Consider the following 17,372-nt stretch of genomic DNA (forward strand, 5'->3'; position numbering starts at 1 on the left):
CGCTGTCTCTGTGTGAGAAAAGGAGAGCCGATAACCAACAAGGATGACAATAGATTGTTTACACTGATCAGCAGTGCCCTGATTATGAGTGCAGCTTATCAGTGCCCATCAGTACAGCCACATCAGTGACCATCATTGCAGCCTCAACAGCGCAACATCAGTGAAGAAGAAAAATTACTTATTTCCAACATTCTATAACCAAAACTAAAAAAAAAAATACTGTCTCTTTTTTTGTGTGTTTAGCAAAAATAAAAAACCCAGTGGTGATTAAATACCCCCAAAAGAAAGCTCTGTTTCCAAAAAAATTGAATTTGGATACAGTGCTGCATGACCACACAATTGTCATTCAAAGTGTGACAGCACTGAAAGCTAAAAATAGGCCTGGGCAGGAAGGGAGTGAAAATGCCCAGTATTGAAGTGGTTAAAGTGTAACAGTGTTTCGCTAGCTTTGTTAGCTGTGGCTTGGCATTGCAATTTATGTTTTGTAACTGTGTGAAACTACCTTTAGTGTATTATCAGTACAAACATAGCCATACATTATTCAGTGGGCTCTACATCGCATTAAATACTAAAAAATCTAAAATATAAAAGCACGTACTGTAAATATTACATCAGTGACTAGCCTAACACTGATAACAATGGAATCCACTCTCTGTAATTCATTAGCAGGTATCATGTTTGTAAAACAAATTACAAAGTAGCAGGGTTATCAGTGAGTTGATGTTCTCCAGATGAGCACCACGGTAAGCCATATTTTATTATAGTAAATTCTGCAGTGAGATGTAAAGTCTGTCTTGCACTCTCCACAGAGAATAGGTTCAGTCAAACTTCCATTTCTGATTGTCCTCGGAATATTCTGGGCCATCGAGAGGTGTCCATGAAGATGGCAGATGTGCAGTGGTACATCCAGCGACTTGGTAGGGCCCCTTCCCGAGCCCAAGTATCAGTACTGCTGTCATATGACTCCATCACCACGCTGTATTCATGTGCCATGCCATGCCAGTGGCCACCTGTCACATAGATTTGTGGTCCTACAGAGGTCATGCCTCCATTCTCATGAAGGGTATGCAGGAGCTGCACCTGTGCAAGATACACAGTGGATAGAAGAATTATTGAAAGCTGTATGTAATTTCACCATACATCATTTACTCCGTCTGTCCAAAAAAAATCCATGACCCCACAGATAAAATAGATACAACATGTGCATCCCTTCGTAAAACTTTTTTTTGTACAAAAACAGGAAATACCCATATTTTCCGGCATATAAGATAACCCCCTAATTTTCAAGTTAAAACATAGGTTTTGGGCTATACTCGCCGTATAAGATTACCCCCCCACCCCCCTTCCGAAGCAAGGCAACACCATTGAAAAACATCAGATCTCTCATATATCTTTAAGGTACTGTAAGAAAGTATTAGATGTAATCTCTCAAAGCGCTGGCTGTCTGTGCCCTATTAATCTTCAAGGTACTGTAAATGTAATCTCTCATACATCTCCAAGGTACCGTAAGTACTGTAAATGTAATCTCTCATATATCTCCAAGGTACAGTAAGTATTACCGGTAGATGTAATCTCTCAAGGCGCTGGCTGTGCGGGAATCCTGTACCGGTATACCGTATGTACCGTAGCTTCGGCTACATAGAGTATACCACGCTGAGCCAATCACGGTGATTCTATTATTAAATGCAAAGCCTGCTCGGTTTGGCAGGGTCAGAGAGGCGGGCTGATGTTACTCTCTCTGACTCCGCCAATCCGAGCAGGCTTTGCTTTCAATAATAGAATACATCGCTCACTGTGATTGGCTCAGCGCAGTATACTATATGTAGCTGAAGCTACGGTACATACGGTATACCGGTACAGGATTCCTGCACAGCTAGCACCTTGAGAGATGAGGGTAATACTTACTTATAGTACCTTGGAGATATAAGAGAGATTATATTTACGGTACTTGCAATACCATGGAGATTAATAGGGCACAGACCAGACAAACAGCGCTTTTGAGAGATTACACTTACTTATTTACCTTGGAGACTTTTATACTTGGCATATAAGACGACCCCCCCCCCATTTTTAGGGGATTTTTTTGAGGTTAAAAAGTCCTCTTATACGCCGGAAAATTCGGTAGATGAAATTTGTACGTTTACATATTTATTCGATAACCTCTGCTAAGCACAACTACAAATACTACTTGTCCTATTAGTCACTTACCCTTTCCCACCATCACCATAACCTTCTATATCACTCTCTGTGATGAAGTCATCATCATGCACTGTGTCAGGTCACTTTAATTTTTATTTTGTTTGAGCACTCACTCACCAAACTTCCTTACAGATTGGAGATGATACCATGGTAAGGGGGGGGGGGGGGTACCACAGGGTGGGACGGAGCTATTGCTATTTAACCATGTCACTATAAAGCGTAAGTGGTTTTTTCTTTTCCATGTTTTTATTCATTTTCAACAATAGCATGTACAACAGCCCAGACCCAGAATTTAATAAAGCATACACTATCCTAAAGCAAAAGCCGTCTACCTTTTTTTTTTTTAACAGTTGCGTTTATTAAATATGTTCAGCAGCATGAACAAGTAAAGGTACTGTACATATAAACCTAATCAAGTGGTCACTAAACAACAAAATAAACACCATAGATAAATAGCCATCTTTACTAACCCATATCATTCCTTAGCAAAGACAAAATAGTGGCTAAAATCAAAGCAGATTGTATCCAAACCCATGTATCAACATTACTCATCCCCCACCAGTTGTGTTTTCTTTACAAAAAGCACTCCACCATAGGCATCAGAACAGCAATCGCAGTTACAGTCCAAGCCAAACAACTTCCCTCTTTCCCTTCAATGTTGCTCCTGAGCCTTGAAGTGAGAAGGCTTTTGACATAATCGACTAGTCTTTCTTGTGTGATATTTTTTCTACCAGAGCTTTTGGACATGTCGTTTCTTTGGTTATATAATACATTTATCATAACCCTATACCAAATGAGTTAATAACCAACTTTCTTTCAAAATACCAATGTGCAGAGGCACCAGGCAACGATGCCCCCTTTTTCCCATTCTTTTAAATCTTGCACTGGATCCCCTCCTTCACTTCTTGGAATCCCAACCCACTCATCTTCAAATAAAAGTGGCAAATATCCCTTGACTATATTGCCAATCTGATGAAACTCCTGACTATAAGGGGTAACCATAGTGGGTTACCATATCGAGAACAGACCTTACGGGGTTTCTCCAAAAGCTCCTCCCTATTTTTGGCCTTAGTAATAGCATGAGCATGATCTAATGCCCACTTAAGGTAACCATTCTAGATATGTTAAAACCCGCTATGGTTACCCCTTATAATCGGCAGTTTCATCAGATTGGCAATATAGTCAAGAGATATTTGCCACTTTTATTTGAAAATGAGTCCTTATCTGGGATCCTATGTGATGGGATAAATATTATACCAAGTAAAGCTCGCTCTTTAGCCAGCTCTCTCTCTCCCAGTTTTTTTTGCTCTACCTCTAGACAAACTACCACCTTGTTGCACTTTAAAGGAAATTTTAAATGTGGTGCTGGGGACTGTCCATGCTGTCCCCATTTTTTCGGAGGTGAAGTCGTTTCATCTAGCAGTAATGACATGATCATTAATTTGAAACAGTTTTTTAACTGTAATACGAAATATGTGATCTACAGTATGTCATTACATGCAAATCCTATAGAGCTCAATATGTAGGACGTACTACTCGTAGATTACCAGATCACTTCAGGGAACACCTTAATATCAGAGTTGGCAAATCTACCAATGTAGCCAGACATTTCAATGCACATCATGGTGGTGATGCTAATCTAATGTCTGTACAAGTTGTGGAAAGGGTTAAACTTCAAGCCAGAGATCTTTTCAGACTACTATACAGGAGGGAGGTGTTTTGGATTTTCCAATTACGTACTTGCATCCCCTTTGGTTTAAACTATGAGTAGGATGCATTTCGTTATTATGAATTATGGTTTTCCTGGTTATTACTTTGCCCCTCCTTCCTGTGTTTTTATTTGGGCCTGCTGGTTTATCAGTAGTGAATAGAATATATAGCTATTTTTTAATCTTTATTATTTTATCTTTATATTTATACTGTACTCCCTTCTGAGATGAATAGATTTAGTATTTTGAGCACTTTGGTTATACATCCTATTTATCTTATTTACATAATTTATTATTACTTTGGGTTCCCACACATCTATAGATATATCTGTGATATTTTGATATAGATCGATATGTTCCATCTCCATGAGTGGCTATACCTTAGGATAAGCCGTTTTTGTAGCAGCTGGAAATGACTAGAAAATTTGTTGCATCCGTTTTTAGGAATACTGAGATATTTATATATGCCCTATATGTGTTTACCACCTAATTATTTGTTACATTTCTATTATAACCTTTATCTGTTTTTATAATACTTTTTTCTTTTCTTCATCTTTTTCTACTTTTTCTATGAGTACGTGACATCTAATAGATTCCATCACCTGTCTGGGTGATGGTGTCGCTAGATTATTTTTTATAGAATGTGTCATGTCATTTTCTTTTGTCATTTCTTATTTATAGGTATGGTTTAGTTTTCCTTGATTGTGATTGGGTATTCAAAGTGAATTTTCACGACATTCCCTAAGCAAAGTGAAAAAGTTCAATTTTAAAGTGAACATGCTCTACTCTTTTAGTAAATCAAACCCATGGAGTACACCTCTGCACTTAAAGTGGTTCTGAAATCGAGATACTTATTACCCTAAAGCTTTCCCTGCATTGCGGTAAAAAATGTCCCAGTAGTTATATTGCCCCCCCGCCCCCCTCCTTAACCACTTAAGCCCCGGAAGATTTTACCCCCTTCCTGACCAGGGCCTATTTTGTGATTCGGTACTGCTTGACTTTAACGGACAATTGCGCGGTCGTGCGACGCTGTACCTAAACGAATTTGACGTCCTTTTTTTTCCCACAAACAGAGCTTTCTTTTGGTGGTATTTGATAACCTGTGCGATTTTTTGATCATGCGCCATTAAAAAAAAAAAGAGCGTCAAATTCCCCAAAAAAAATGTAAAAATCAAAAGTTTTTAACATTTTCAGCCAATTTGTTTTATGCTACATATGTTTGGTAAAAAAAAATCGCAAAAAGCGTATTTTGATTGGTTTGCGCAAAAGTTATCGCGTTTACTAACAAAGGAAAAGATTTTTGTCATTTTTGTTGTTTTTTTTTTTTAACGAGTAATGGCGGCGATCTGGGATTTTTTTTTGTGGGACTGCGACATTGGGGCAGACAGATCGGACCCTTGACTGACATTTTTGACACTTTTGGGGTTACCAGTGACATTACTGCAGTAATCAGTGCTATACATATGCACTGTTACTGCAAAAATGACACTGGCAGTGAAGGAGTTAACTGTATTGGAGAGGGAGGGGTTAAGTGTGTCCTAGGGGCGTGTTTCTAACTGTGATTGGCTGTGGCTACTAGTGTAAGAACAGAGATCAACAGTCCTACATAGTAGAACCATCTGATCTCCATTCTTACACAGGGAAGAATGACAGGCGGCTTTGTTTACATCAGCCGCCTGCCTTTCTTCCGGTGTAACGGACGATCGCGAGTGCCCGGCGGACATCGGGTCCGCCAGGCACATGCGTGGGGGGGGGGGTCCGTGACCGTGCGGGAGCGCGCCTCCAGCGGCGCACGCTCGCTCCCTAGAGCCTTACAGGCTAGCGACATAGTACTACTATTTACTGCGGCTGTCAGCAAGCGGTTAAACACTTACCTGAGTTCTTTCTAGATCCAGAGCTGTGCCCATTTGAAGCGACGCTCTCCCCTCTTCCTCTTCCCACAGCACACAGAGGCAGCATCAGGAGCCATTGGCTCCTGCTACTGTCAATCAAATCCCATGAGGAGGGAGTGGGAGGCTTACAAATGTACAGAATCAAAAAAGGTGCATTTGTCAGATACTGTACTTCCCCTGCATTACTGCTTATGCCCACAATGCACAGGGGACAAAGGTCACAAGGGCCACAAATTCAGCAATTTTTATAGAATAGGAGGTCGCAGGTCTGCCAACAACGCGTTCCACTGTAGATTACCCTTTATGTGCATTACAATCTGTGTTGGCCATGGCAGTAAACGCAGCCAGTAGGAACAAACATATACTGTATGTCTTATACTGCATTGTCAGCTCTGAGGAGGAAGATGATTCTGTAAGGATGCATTTATTTGGCTATCCCTAGTATGCCTACTTTTCCAACCTAAAACAGAATAACAGCATATTCTGCCCTTACCCAGTGATGCTTACCTTCTTCCACAGGTTCACTTCTATGAGGTACATGTAAACTTTCTTGGTGTTATCAGCTATAAGATAGATAGCGCCCCCCAGTGCACAACAGCGAGGAGAGGAGAGGTACTTTGGAATAAATGGTGATGCAATGACACACCAGCTATCTGTAAAAACAATAAGAAGTTAAGTCATTCCTAACCTCTGAAGTTATCTTTACATCTGTCATAATATTTTATTACATTTTTAAACACTTTGATGCCTAAGGCTCCGTTCACATGTAGGCGTTTTGGGGAGTTTTTCTGCTCTAGGATCAGCTCTCAAAACGCCCAACAAGACAAATCCTATTCATTTCAATGGCCCCTGTTCACATCTGAGCGTTTTGACGCCTGAAGCAAAACGCCCAACGCTCAAAAAAGTACATGAGCTTCTTTTTGGGCAGATTACAGGCGTTTTCCATTGGTTTCTATTCAATCTAAAAACGCCTGCACAAAAATCGCGGTAAAATCGCGGTAGAAATCACTGTAAAATCGCGGTAAAAATCGCGGTAAAATCACGGTAAAAAACGCGCGAAAACGCTACGCTCAGGTGTGAATGTAGCCTAATTCAGGCACTGATATGTTATGTATTTTTATGCAAAATACATTTTATGGCAGAGATTTGTAAACATATATATATATATATATATATTTCCTGACAGACTCCATGGCAGCATACGTATCAGGTTTGGCCCCGCCCCCAAACCTACCCATAGGACATCACTCCCATAAATCTTTGCTCCTGTTCAGCACACGTGTTCCTTTTCTGTCCTCCAAAGGATTACCTGTATCCTACCTGAAGATGGATCCCGGGAGATGGATGTCTCTACCAATCGGGTATAGAGTTCTCCAATAAGCCCCAGCTGCTGCGGGGGTTTGGAGTAGGGGCAAAGATGCATGCAGCCTTTGGCCAAAAAGCCCAGCTGCGGCAGGTGGCCGGTACCCTAAAGTGACAAAAGTCCAGTGTGTGTGATCATCCATCCCTGGTGGCAGCGGCTCGTGAGTACCCCTTGGTTTCAATACCTCCATGGCAGCTACGCTTGTTTTATTACTGCTTATGTGTTTGCTTTATAATTCTTATGTGTTCCCTGGTGGCTAGCGGTCCGGGGCCGATCGGTGTTCACTTCCTGTTCGGCCGCCGGTTTGGTCCGTAGTGCGCATGCGCTGGCGCCTCGAGAACGAGGCTTGGTTCTCGCGCATGCGCAGTAGCGAAGCGGCGCATGCGCAGTGACGTTTTTCAGGCGGCGATCGTTGATGACGTCATGGGGCACCATATTTAAATCTCCTAAGCTGTCAGCAGTGTCTGTGTGTATACACTGCTGCTAGGAGACGCTCTGTGTGCTGCCAGCTGGTTCTTGGAGATATTCTTACTGCTGCATCGCTGCCGCTCTGCCTCTTATCCACCTGGTTTCCTGGTGAGTAGCTGGTCTCCAGTTTGGGATCCCCCCCCCCCCCATGTTTGTTTGCTTCCTTTCTGATATCGTTGTCCGGCTCATCCTGTAGGTCAACGTCAGAATGGAAGCCTCTCTGCCCTCCGGTGGTCAGCCCGCCCTTATCAGGTATTATTTTCAGGACGGGGGTGTGGGTTTTGGGAGGGACTGGAACTCAGATGTTCCTAGCTTCCTGTTTGTCTCTCCTTTGTTTTCTCTTATTGTTTCAGCCCTTCTCATTTAGAGTCTCGGCATTCCTCTCAAAGGAGTGAAAGGCGTTCAAGTTCCCACCACCGGCATTCTTCTCTGAAGTCCCCATCTGGCTCCCATCACCATAAGAGAGCGTCCACATCAGCCAGTCACTCAAGAAAACCTGATAAAGCAGGTTGTTGGGGCTGTGGCGCTCGTGTCCCTGAAAAGAAGTCCCTGTGTGACAGGTGTTTTTCCCAGGCTGCGGGAGATCAATCAATCCCAAGGCTCTACAATGGCTCCTCCAAGCCCTTCCCCTGCAATGCTTCGTCCGCAGGAAGACCTGGAGTCTGCTCATACAAGCCATCAGTCGGCACTCCTGTCGGAAAGCGACTCTGAAACTGAAGACCCCTGTCTGGGGTTTGAGTACGCCTTAGTTCCTTCCTTAGTAAAGGCGGTAAGGGAGACCTTGAATTGGGAGGAGTCGGCGATTCCCCCTCCCAAACAAAAGAAATACTTTAAACAGCTCAATAAGGAGCGTGTTAATTTTCCCTTCCTGGGAGAGCTGGGAGATATTATCTCAGAGGAGTGGGGTAAGGTGGAGCGAAAAAATTCCTTAGTCTCCAAGATGTCCAAGTTATACCCATTTAAAGAGGAAGATGTTAAAAATCTTGAATCACCTCCTCTGGTGGACGCAGCAGTAATGAGGCTAGTAAAGCATGTGACCCTTCCCCTGGAGGATACGGTCTCGTTCAAAGATCCGCTGGATCGAAGAATGGACTCAGACCTTAAGAGAATTTATTTGACAGCAGGTATGGCCTGCAAACCGGCCCTAGCCCTGGCCGCTCTATCCAAGGCTGTGGAGTCATGGGCTGATGTGATGGATGAATCCGTCAGGACAGTCTCGGAAGAGGTCGCCAGAAGTTCCCCAATTCAGGAACTTAGACTGGCTTTGTCGTTTCTTGGGGAGGCTTCCATAGATCTGATCCGGCTGTTGGCCAGAGTTGTGCTGTCCTCAGTCACAGCTAAGAGGGCCCTATGGCTTCGTCCGTGGGTTGCTGATCCGGCATCAAAACAAGTCTGGTGCCGTATTCCCTTTGAGGGGTCCTCCCTTTTCGGGAACAAGCTTGATGAGGCCATAACCCGGGCCACGGGCGGGAAATCTGGGTTTCTTCCTCAGGATCGATGCCAGTTTAATGTAAAGAAGGGGCAGCCTAATAGGAAGTTCGTTCCAGATCGAGCCAGGGAGGCTCGCACATACAGGCCTGGACGAGAATTTAATAGAAATTGGAGGTCCAGACAATCCTCCAGGAAGGCTTCTAAGAACGTCTCCTCCGGGGACCGCGAGCCCACTAAGTCCTTTTGAAGTTGGGCCCGCTCAGGCATGCTGAGTGGGAGCACGTCTACTCTCCTTCCGTCATGTCTGGGCGGCTTCGATTCGAGACCCCTGGACAGTCAGGACGGTGTCCTCAGGTCACAAGTGGGTCTTCAAGGAGATGCCAGGTTCAAGATTCCTGCCTACTGCCTTACCATCCTCAGTAGACAGACGTCAAATTTTACTTTCTTACGTCATTACTCCATTCCAGAGTCCGAGCAAGGCCAAGGAATTTACTTTCCGCTCTTTCTGGTTCAAAAGAAAGCGGGTCGTGGAGACCAGTCATAGACCTCACTTTCTTAAACCAGTTTATAAAGACAGAGAAGTTCAAGATGGAGACCCTGCTGTCCATACAACAAGCAGTTCAGCCGGACGATTGGATGGTGTCCATCGACCTGAAGGATGCTTACTTTCATGTTCCTGTGGCAGAAAGTTTTCAAAAGTATCTCCGGTTCGCAGTGGGAGGTTCACATCTACAGTTTATCTGTCTCCCCTTCGGGCTCTCCACATCTCCACTGACCTTTTCAAATATCTTATTGGCCGTGGTAGCCCTGCTGAGAACGAGAGGTATTCGGCTCCATCATTATTTGGATGACCTCCTCCTGTTGTCTCAAAGCAAAGATCAACTGGTAGATCATCTGGGACAGGTCATATCCACCCTTCAGAGTTTCGGCTGGCTTCTGAACGAAGAAAAGAGCCACTTAACTCCAACACAGTCCCTTGTCTATCTGGGCACTCTGTTCGATACGGCAAAGGCGACAATATCCCTGCCAGTAGAAAAGATAGGTACAGTCCGGGACAGAGTTCGGTCTGCCCTCTCGTCTTCTTATCTTCAGGCACGCCAATGCCTGAAAGTAATCGGGACTATGGTCGCAGTAGTTCCCATGGTAAAATGGGCCCTGTGGAAGATGAGGCCCTTTCAGAAGGGATTTCTACAACAGTGGGATGCATGGCACCTGGATCAACCTATCTTTCTGACTCCAGCTATGAGAGCGAGTCTCCCTTGGTGGTTGTGCAAAGATCATCTATTGAACTGCCACTCACTGAGGCCAGCCCCATGGGTAGTGATCACTTCGGACGCCAGCAACCTGGGCTGGGGCGCCCACTGTCAGTCGGAAGTGGCTCAGGGCAGGTGGAGCAGTAGCGTATGTGAGGAGACAGGGAGGAACGCGCAGCTGGTCCCTTCTAAGGGAAGTAGAACCGATCATGTCATGGGCACAAAAGAACCTCTCAGATCTGTCGGCAGTCTATGTCCCAGGAATCCAGAATGGCCAAGTGGACTTTCTGTCCAGAGTAGACCTGGACAACAACAAGTGGTCCCTACACAGGGAAGTATTCAATTGGATCCTGTCACTGGGGTTCTCCCCAGAAGTCGATCTCTTCGCCTCCCCCTGCAACCGCAAGCTACGGAAGTATTACTCGAGGTTCAGGGATCCCCAGGCATTCGGGGTGGATGCCCTCTCGGACCAGTGGAGGTTTCACAGGGCGTACGCTTTCCCACCGGTTCCGATAATTTTACAATTTCTCCGGAGCCTGTAGAAATACTGGCAGTGATTCCCTTCTGGCCCAACAGGCCATGGTTTTCCCTTCTGACACTTCTCAGTGTCCGAGATCCAATCCCTCTACCCATCAGACCGGATTTGCTGTCCCAGGGGTCGGTGCTACATCCATGCCCGGCTCGTCTACATCTGAGGGTCTGGATGTGGAAAGGAGGAGATTACAATCGTTAGGGTGTCCTGAAGATGCGATTTCTACGCTACTCAGTGCCAGAAGAGATTCGACAAATAGGGTATACCAAAGAATCTGGTCAAGGTTTTCCGCACAGTTGGCTGCAAGACCTGATCCTCTTTCTTCCATCAAGATTCAAGATGTGCTGTCCTTCTTGCAATCAGGTCTGGATCTCCCTCTTTCTGTAAGTTCCCTCAGGGTCCAAGTGTCAGCTATCTGTAACGCTCCTGCGTTTCATGTATGGTGTGGATTTTCAGCTGCAGAAATATTCCACTTCAGTAGTCATGTAAGAGAGATGCTGAGATACCATTCCCAACCTCAATGACTCATCATGTGTGGAAGGTCTTAATTCAGCTAGTAAATACACACACTCAACAAGCTGGTTCCTAGAGTGACTTTATGTATGTAGTAACACAGTGATGAAGATTTAAGAGACAGGTTGAGTGGAGGTGGTAGGTGACAGACACTTGAAGGTAAGACAGTAGCAGATGGATGCAGGTAGGTTTAGCAATCATGTATGGTAGCAGATGACAGAGTAGCAGGTGGACATACAAGAGTGATCAACCCAGTGCAGGAATAAGTAGCAGTAGTCTTAAGAGCTAGCAATCTAGATATGCAGATGTGATAAATAGTCTTTACTATGCAGAGCTAGATAGTGTAAGCTTAGTATAAGTTTATAGAGGGTTCCCTTGCGGGGTACTTAGCACTAATAGCAATACAGCCGAAGGTTGGTTCAGGAGGAGCGGATGATCCGGAAGCGGGATGCAGGGATCAGCGCAGCGAGGTTCCGTCAGCGAGGTATGCTTGCAAGCACGAAAGCTTCAAGCCAAGTTAGCATCCAGGTAAGGGTGTTTGAACGAACACATGTGAGTGAGAACCGGCGCTTTAAATAGCCATCTAGTCCGGCGCTGAATGATGACAGCTTCAGTCTTAAAGGTGTATGCGCACCTTTCCAAAAGAGAATGGTGGGGCGCATACACTTGTGAAAAGAGTAATTTAGGGTACCAAAGGTACCGGAACATTACACTATCTCGGCCTTCACGGGTATCTCTTGGGCCAGTCATGCTCTGATACGACAATTCTTTAAAGGAGCAGTGAGAATTAGGCCTCAAAGAAAGCCTAGATTTCCCAAGTGGGACCTTCCCTTGGTCCCGGATTTCCTTTCTAATCGGATTCAGGACACGTCGGAGCCCCTCACCATCAAGGAGCTTACTTTGATCACAGTCTTTCTGGTAGCTGTAACTTCGGCTAAGAGGGTATCTGAAATTGGGGCCCTCGGGGCACAAGAGCCCTTCCTGACATTCTTTCCTGATAGAGTGGTTATGATCCGTATGTTGGATGCAAGACCGAAAGTGACTTCTGTTCTCCACGAGAACGTTGAAATTGTGTTACCAACTTTCAGACAAGAGGAAGACTCTCCGGTTCATTCTCTGGATGTTGGTAATTGCATCAAAAAATATCTGGAAGCAACATCTTCTTTCAGGAAATCAGAATATCTCTTTGTTGCCTTCTATGGGAAAAGCAAAGGTTCGAGGGCCTCTACGAGAGCTATCTCCTCATGGTTTATTCAAACCATACACTGGGCTTATAGGGCTAAGGGCTTGACCCCTCCAACAGCAGTTTCGGCTCATTCAACGCGAAGCGTCGCGACTTCCTGGGCAGTCTCCAGACACGTAGCTCCCGACGTAATTTGTAAAGCAGCGGCATGGTCCTCTATTAATACTTTTCTGTCACACTACTGTGTTGAGCCGGCGGCTCTCTCTTCTGTAAATTTTGGTTTGCAAATCTTGTCTGTTGACAAAGTGAATTAAACTTTTTTCTGTTCAGCACTGGCCCACCCTGTGTGTACGGCGAGTTATTTCCCGATACGTATGCTGCCATGGAGTCTGTCAGGAAACCGGAAAATTTATATCAAATACTTACCGTAATTTTCCTTTCCTGATGGACTCCATGGCAGCAGGAGTTCCCTCCCGGATTTCTGTGGAGGATAGTTACAGAACACGTGTGCTGAACAGGAGCAAAGATTTATGGGAGTGATGTCCTATGGGTAGGTTTGGGGGCGGGGCCAAACCCGATACGTATGCTGCCATGGAGTCCATCAGGAAAGGAAAATTACGGTAAGTATTTGATATAAATTTTCCGTTGGTGAAAACCCAAAATTCAGTATCAAAATTAGAATATACATAAGACCAATTAAAAAAAAAAAAAGGATTTTAATCACTTCCATACTGGGCCAATTCTGGCACCCCGCTCCTACATGTAAAAATCATAATTTTTTTGCTAGAAAATTACTCACAACCCCCAAACATTATATATGTTTTTTAGCAGAGATCCTAGGGAATAAAATGGGAGTTGTTGCTACTTTCTATGTAACATGCTATTTGCGCAGCAATTATTTAAACGCATATTCTTTTTTTTTAAAAAAAAACACTAAATATGCCCAATTTTTTGTATAATGTGAAAGATGATGTTACACCGAGTAAATAGATACCTAACATGTCACGCTATAAAATTGCGCACACTCGTGGAATGGCGCCAAACTTTGGTAATTAAAAATCATCATAGGCAACACTTAAAAATGTTTTACAGGTTACCTGTTTAGAGTTACAGAGGAGGTCTTGGCAAGATGTGTTGCTTTCGCTCTAACGTTCGCGGTGATACATCACATGTGTGGATTGAACACCGTTTACATATGTGGACGTGACATACGTATGCGTTCACTTCAGCGTAAGAGCACGCGGGACGAGCACATTAAAAAAATGTTTTACACTTTCCCTTTTACATTTTTTTAAATCCTTTTTATTCATATTACAGGGAATATAAACATCCCTTGTAATAGGATTAGGGCATGATTTTAATTTATTAAACCCAATGGGACCCAATGGAGGGATTGACAGAGAGGAGTAGCAGACACAGAGCGGTTGGTATTGCACTCTGTCCACTGTTAGGCGATCCCTGAAAACTCATCTCTTCAGGGAAGCCTATCCTGCCTTCTGCTAATAACCAAATCATCTATCTCTCCCATCTATTCATCCCTCACAGTTATTACCTTTTTTTCCACCAACTCCTCCCTACTCGATTGTAAGCTTGCAGGAGCAGGGCCCTTCTAACCCTCATGGATTGAATTGCATTGTTGCTGTATTGTCTCCCTTTTTATTGTAAATTGCTGTGCAAACTGTTGGCACTATATAAATCCTGTATAAAAATAATAATGAAGATCAAGCACTGGTTGAGTAGGTTATTATTATATCTGTCTGTAATTGAGTTTATTGCACTTTTTTTGGCACATATTTCTTGTACTGTATCATAGCATACCTCCAAACTTTTTGAGATGGGGATGTGGGACACCTATTAGAAAAAGTATGCAGGCATAGGACACACCCCTTGACATGCCCCTTAACCACTTAAAGCGGAGTTCCGGGCACAAAAACGATTTTTTTTTGTGCCCCTCCGCTAGGAATGCCTCACCTGAAAAGGAATTGCATAGTTATTTTTATTTTTTTACTTACCTTGCAATTGAAGATCGAAGATACTCACCTCAGAGTACCTCCTCCCTCGGAGCCGCGGCTCACCCCGTCACTTCCTGCCTCGCTATGATTCCTGGGAGCTGAACGTCACAGCTCCCAGGAATCAATGCAACGGCACCGGCCCCGCTCGTCATTTCCGGGCGACGCCGCATTCCCCTGCTAAACAGCTTCTGGGCATGCCCAGAAGCTGTGGAGGAATGCTGCGCCGTGCCGGAAGTGACGAGAGGGGCCGGTGCGGCGCATTCTGGGACAAGAAGACGCGGAAGAAGACACAGAAGAGGACCGCGCCGGCTTCAGCTGCCCACAAGAGAGATGGAAACGCTGTGGAAGAAATTTTCTAAGTAAGTATTTCTTCTAAAAGGTAAGTGCGAACCGGGACAGATCAGAGGCTAGCCATTGTGGAATGTGCTAGCCCTGACTGTCCCGGGGGTATGTTTATTAAAAAATGACATCTGTGCCCGGAACTCCGCTTTAAGCCCAGAAGATTTTACCCCCTTCCTGACCAGGGGGTATTTTGCGATTCGGCACTGCGTGACTTTAACGGACAATTTGCGCGGTCGTGCGGCGCTGTGCCTAAACGAATTTGACGTCCTGAGCTTTCTTTTGGTGGTATTTGATCACCTGTGCGATTTTGTGATCATGCACTATAAACAAAAAAAGAGCAACAATTTTGCAAAAATAACAATATTTTTCACATTTTTTTATATGAAATTCCCAAAAAAATGTAAAAATCAAAATTTTTTAACATTTTTGGCCAATTTTTTTTCTGCTACATATGTTTGGGAAAAAAATTGCAATTGTGTATTTTGATTGGTTTGCGCAAAAGTTATTGTGTTTACTAACTAAGAGAAAGATTTTTGTCATTTTTTTTTTTTTTTTTTAACGCGTTATGGCGGCGATCTGCGATTTTTTTTGCAGGCCTGCGACATTGCGGCGGACAGATCGGACCCTTGACTGACATTTTTAACACTTTTGGGGGTACCAGTGACATTACTACAGTAATCAGTGCTATACATATGCACTGTTACTGTAAAAATTGCACTGGCAGGGAAGGGGTTAACTTTATTGGGGAAGGAGGGGTTAAGTGTGTCCCTAGGGGCGTGTTTCTAACTGTGCAGGGATGTGGCTTTACATGTAACAGCAGAGATCAACGGTCCCACATAGCAGGAACGTTACATCTCTGCTGTTACACAGCGAAGAATGACAGGCGGCTTTGTTTACATTAGCTGCCTGCCTTTCTCCCTTCACAGCGGACGATCGCGAGTGAGTATTTCATAGATGCACTAGATTTTTTTTTTTTTTTTTTTATTACACTTTAATCAGGAGTCAGCGTTTCAAAAAGAAAACAAAATAACTAGTTATTTATAAAATAAGAGAGTTGTCATACCTGTAGATGGATTGTAACATTGAAGGGTTAATGCATTGTACTTTACAGCACAGGAGCCAACTATATACAACTTTCCACTGCAGCCAATAGCAGTAAAGTTGCTGACATACTTTTGGGCAGGGCTTACTGCTGACCATGTGCCGCTGTAGGGATCATAACACTCGACTGCCACTGCTTCCTGCAGAGTTCCTGTGAACAGAGTATGCAATTACAGATCAGTGGTTTTCCTTAAATACTATGGGGAATGCTGATCATTACCAGTTTTTTTTATAATTATTTATTCAGATATCTGACCTCCAATAACATATACCTCCCCATTCAAAGAGGCACTAGCGTGGTTGGTGCGTGGATTTATCATTGGAGTCAATGGCTTCCATAATCCTTCATTTAATACAAAGCACCAGCCATGACGTGTGGACCATGAATCATCTCGTGAACCTCGAGAACCTCCTGGGGAAAAAGAGTGACAGTGAGAAAATCTACATTTAGATTACTTGTGTGTTAATTTACTGTTCACATTTGTGAAAACTGTGCAGCACGAAGTTAAAGGGAACCTTTTAGTCACTTCAAGCTTCTTAATATTAAAGTTCTTCGTAAGACAACCTGCAAGGGAAACTCACCTTCATGGACTGTATGTAGCAGGCCTCTTTAAAAATAATATATTTTCTTACTGGGGCCAGACTTTCCTGAATTGAATCGTGAAAGAAGCAGCCACAACAGATCAAAAAGCTAAGAAAAGGGAAAGTGTACTTTAAAAAAAAAAAAAACCCAAAGGGGATTTGGTTTGGCACCCAACCAGGAAACTTCACTGTTGGTTTACTTCCAACATGAAATGGGAAAATCTTATGGGGCCACACAAACACCCAGGGATCCCACTCGGCTTAACACTCTGTCTCAATATACTCCATCGATCGTTTGCGGAATAAATTGTACCCTATTCAGTATCATACGGTATACTATGCCTATGCCTGAGGCACTAGTATATAAATTTCTTCAAAACTTCCATTTTCCTGCAGGCAAACCTTGATGGATCTGCAGGGTAGGTTTGTTTTTTGGTGTGTACACTGTTTTCTACAAAATGTATTTCGGGGTCTGTAAACATCCCGCCACCTTATAACACGGCAGATAGGCTCAGTTTTGGCAGATAATCCTGGGATGCCCCTGTTGATTGTGGAGGATTTTATTAGTGTATGTAACCCCAGTATGGATAGACATTTAGCGAGTCCTCAAGTGGACACTCCCTTTTATAGATTTTCCAGGGTACTGGGATTACATGACATATGGGGCCTCAAGAACCCGCTGTCATATGCCTATTCTTGTTGTTGCAGCATTTATCAGACCCTGTCGAAAATAGATTTGTCATTGGGCACGGATCTGGTTCTTCGATGGGTGTCCAATATACAATACTTGAC

The 17,372-nt window shown here is 43.8% G+C and overlaps 1 protein-coding gene across 1 annotated transcript in view; it reads right to left on the bottom strand.

The window, feature by feature from the left end:
* Nucleotides 1-306: 306 nt before the first annotated feature.
* Nucleotides 307-17,372, bottom strand: part of KLHL30 (kelch like family member 30) — a 60,672-nt gene continuing 43,606 nt past the window's right edge. The window contains exons 4-7 of the mRNA XM_082252377.1: nucleotides 16,255-16,410; nucleotides 15,961-16,149; nucleotides 6,308-6,453; nucleotides 307-1,080 (exon numbers count right to left, since the gene is read on the bottom strand). Coding sequence (XP_082108503.1) covers nucleotides 823-1,080; nucleotides 6,308-6,453; nucleotides 15,961-16,149; nucleotides 16,255-16,410 — 749 coding nt within the window. The 3' untranslated portion in view covers nucleotides 307-822. The remainder of the gene's footprint in view (nucleotides 1,081-6,307; nucleotides 6,454-15,960; nucleotides 16,150-16,254; nucleotides 16,411-17,372) is intronic.

Source organism: Pelophylax lessonae, assembly GCF_965119305.1.
Source record: "Pelophylax lessonae genome assembly, chromosome: 3".
In the NCBI taxonomy this organism is placed as follows: domain Eukaryota; kingdom Metazoa; phylum Chordata; class Amphibia; order Anura; family Ranidae; genus Pelophylax; species Pelophylax lessonae.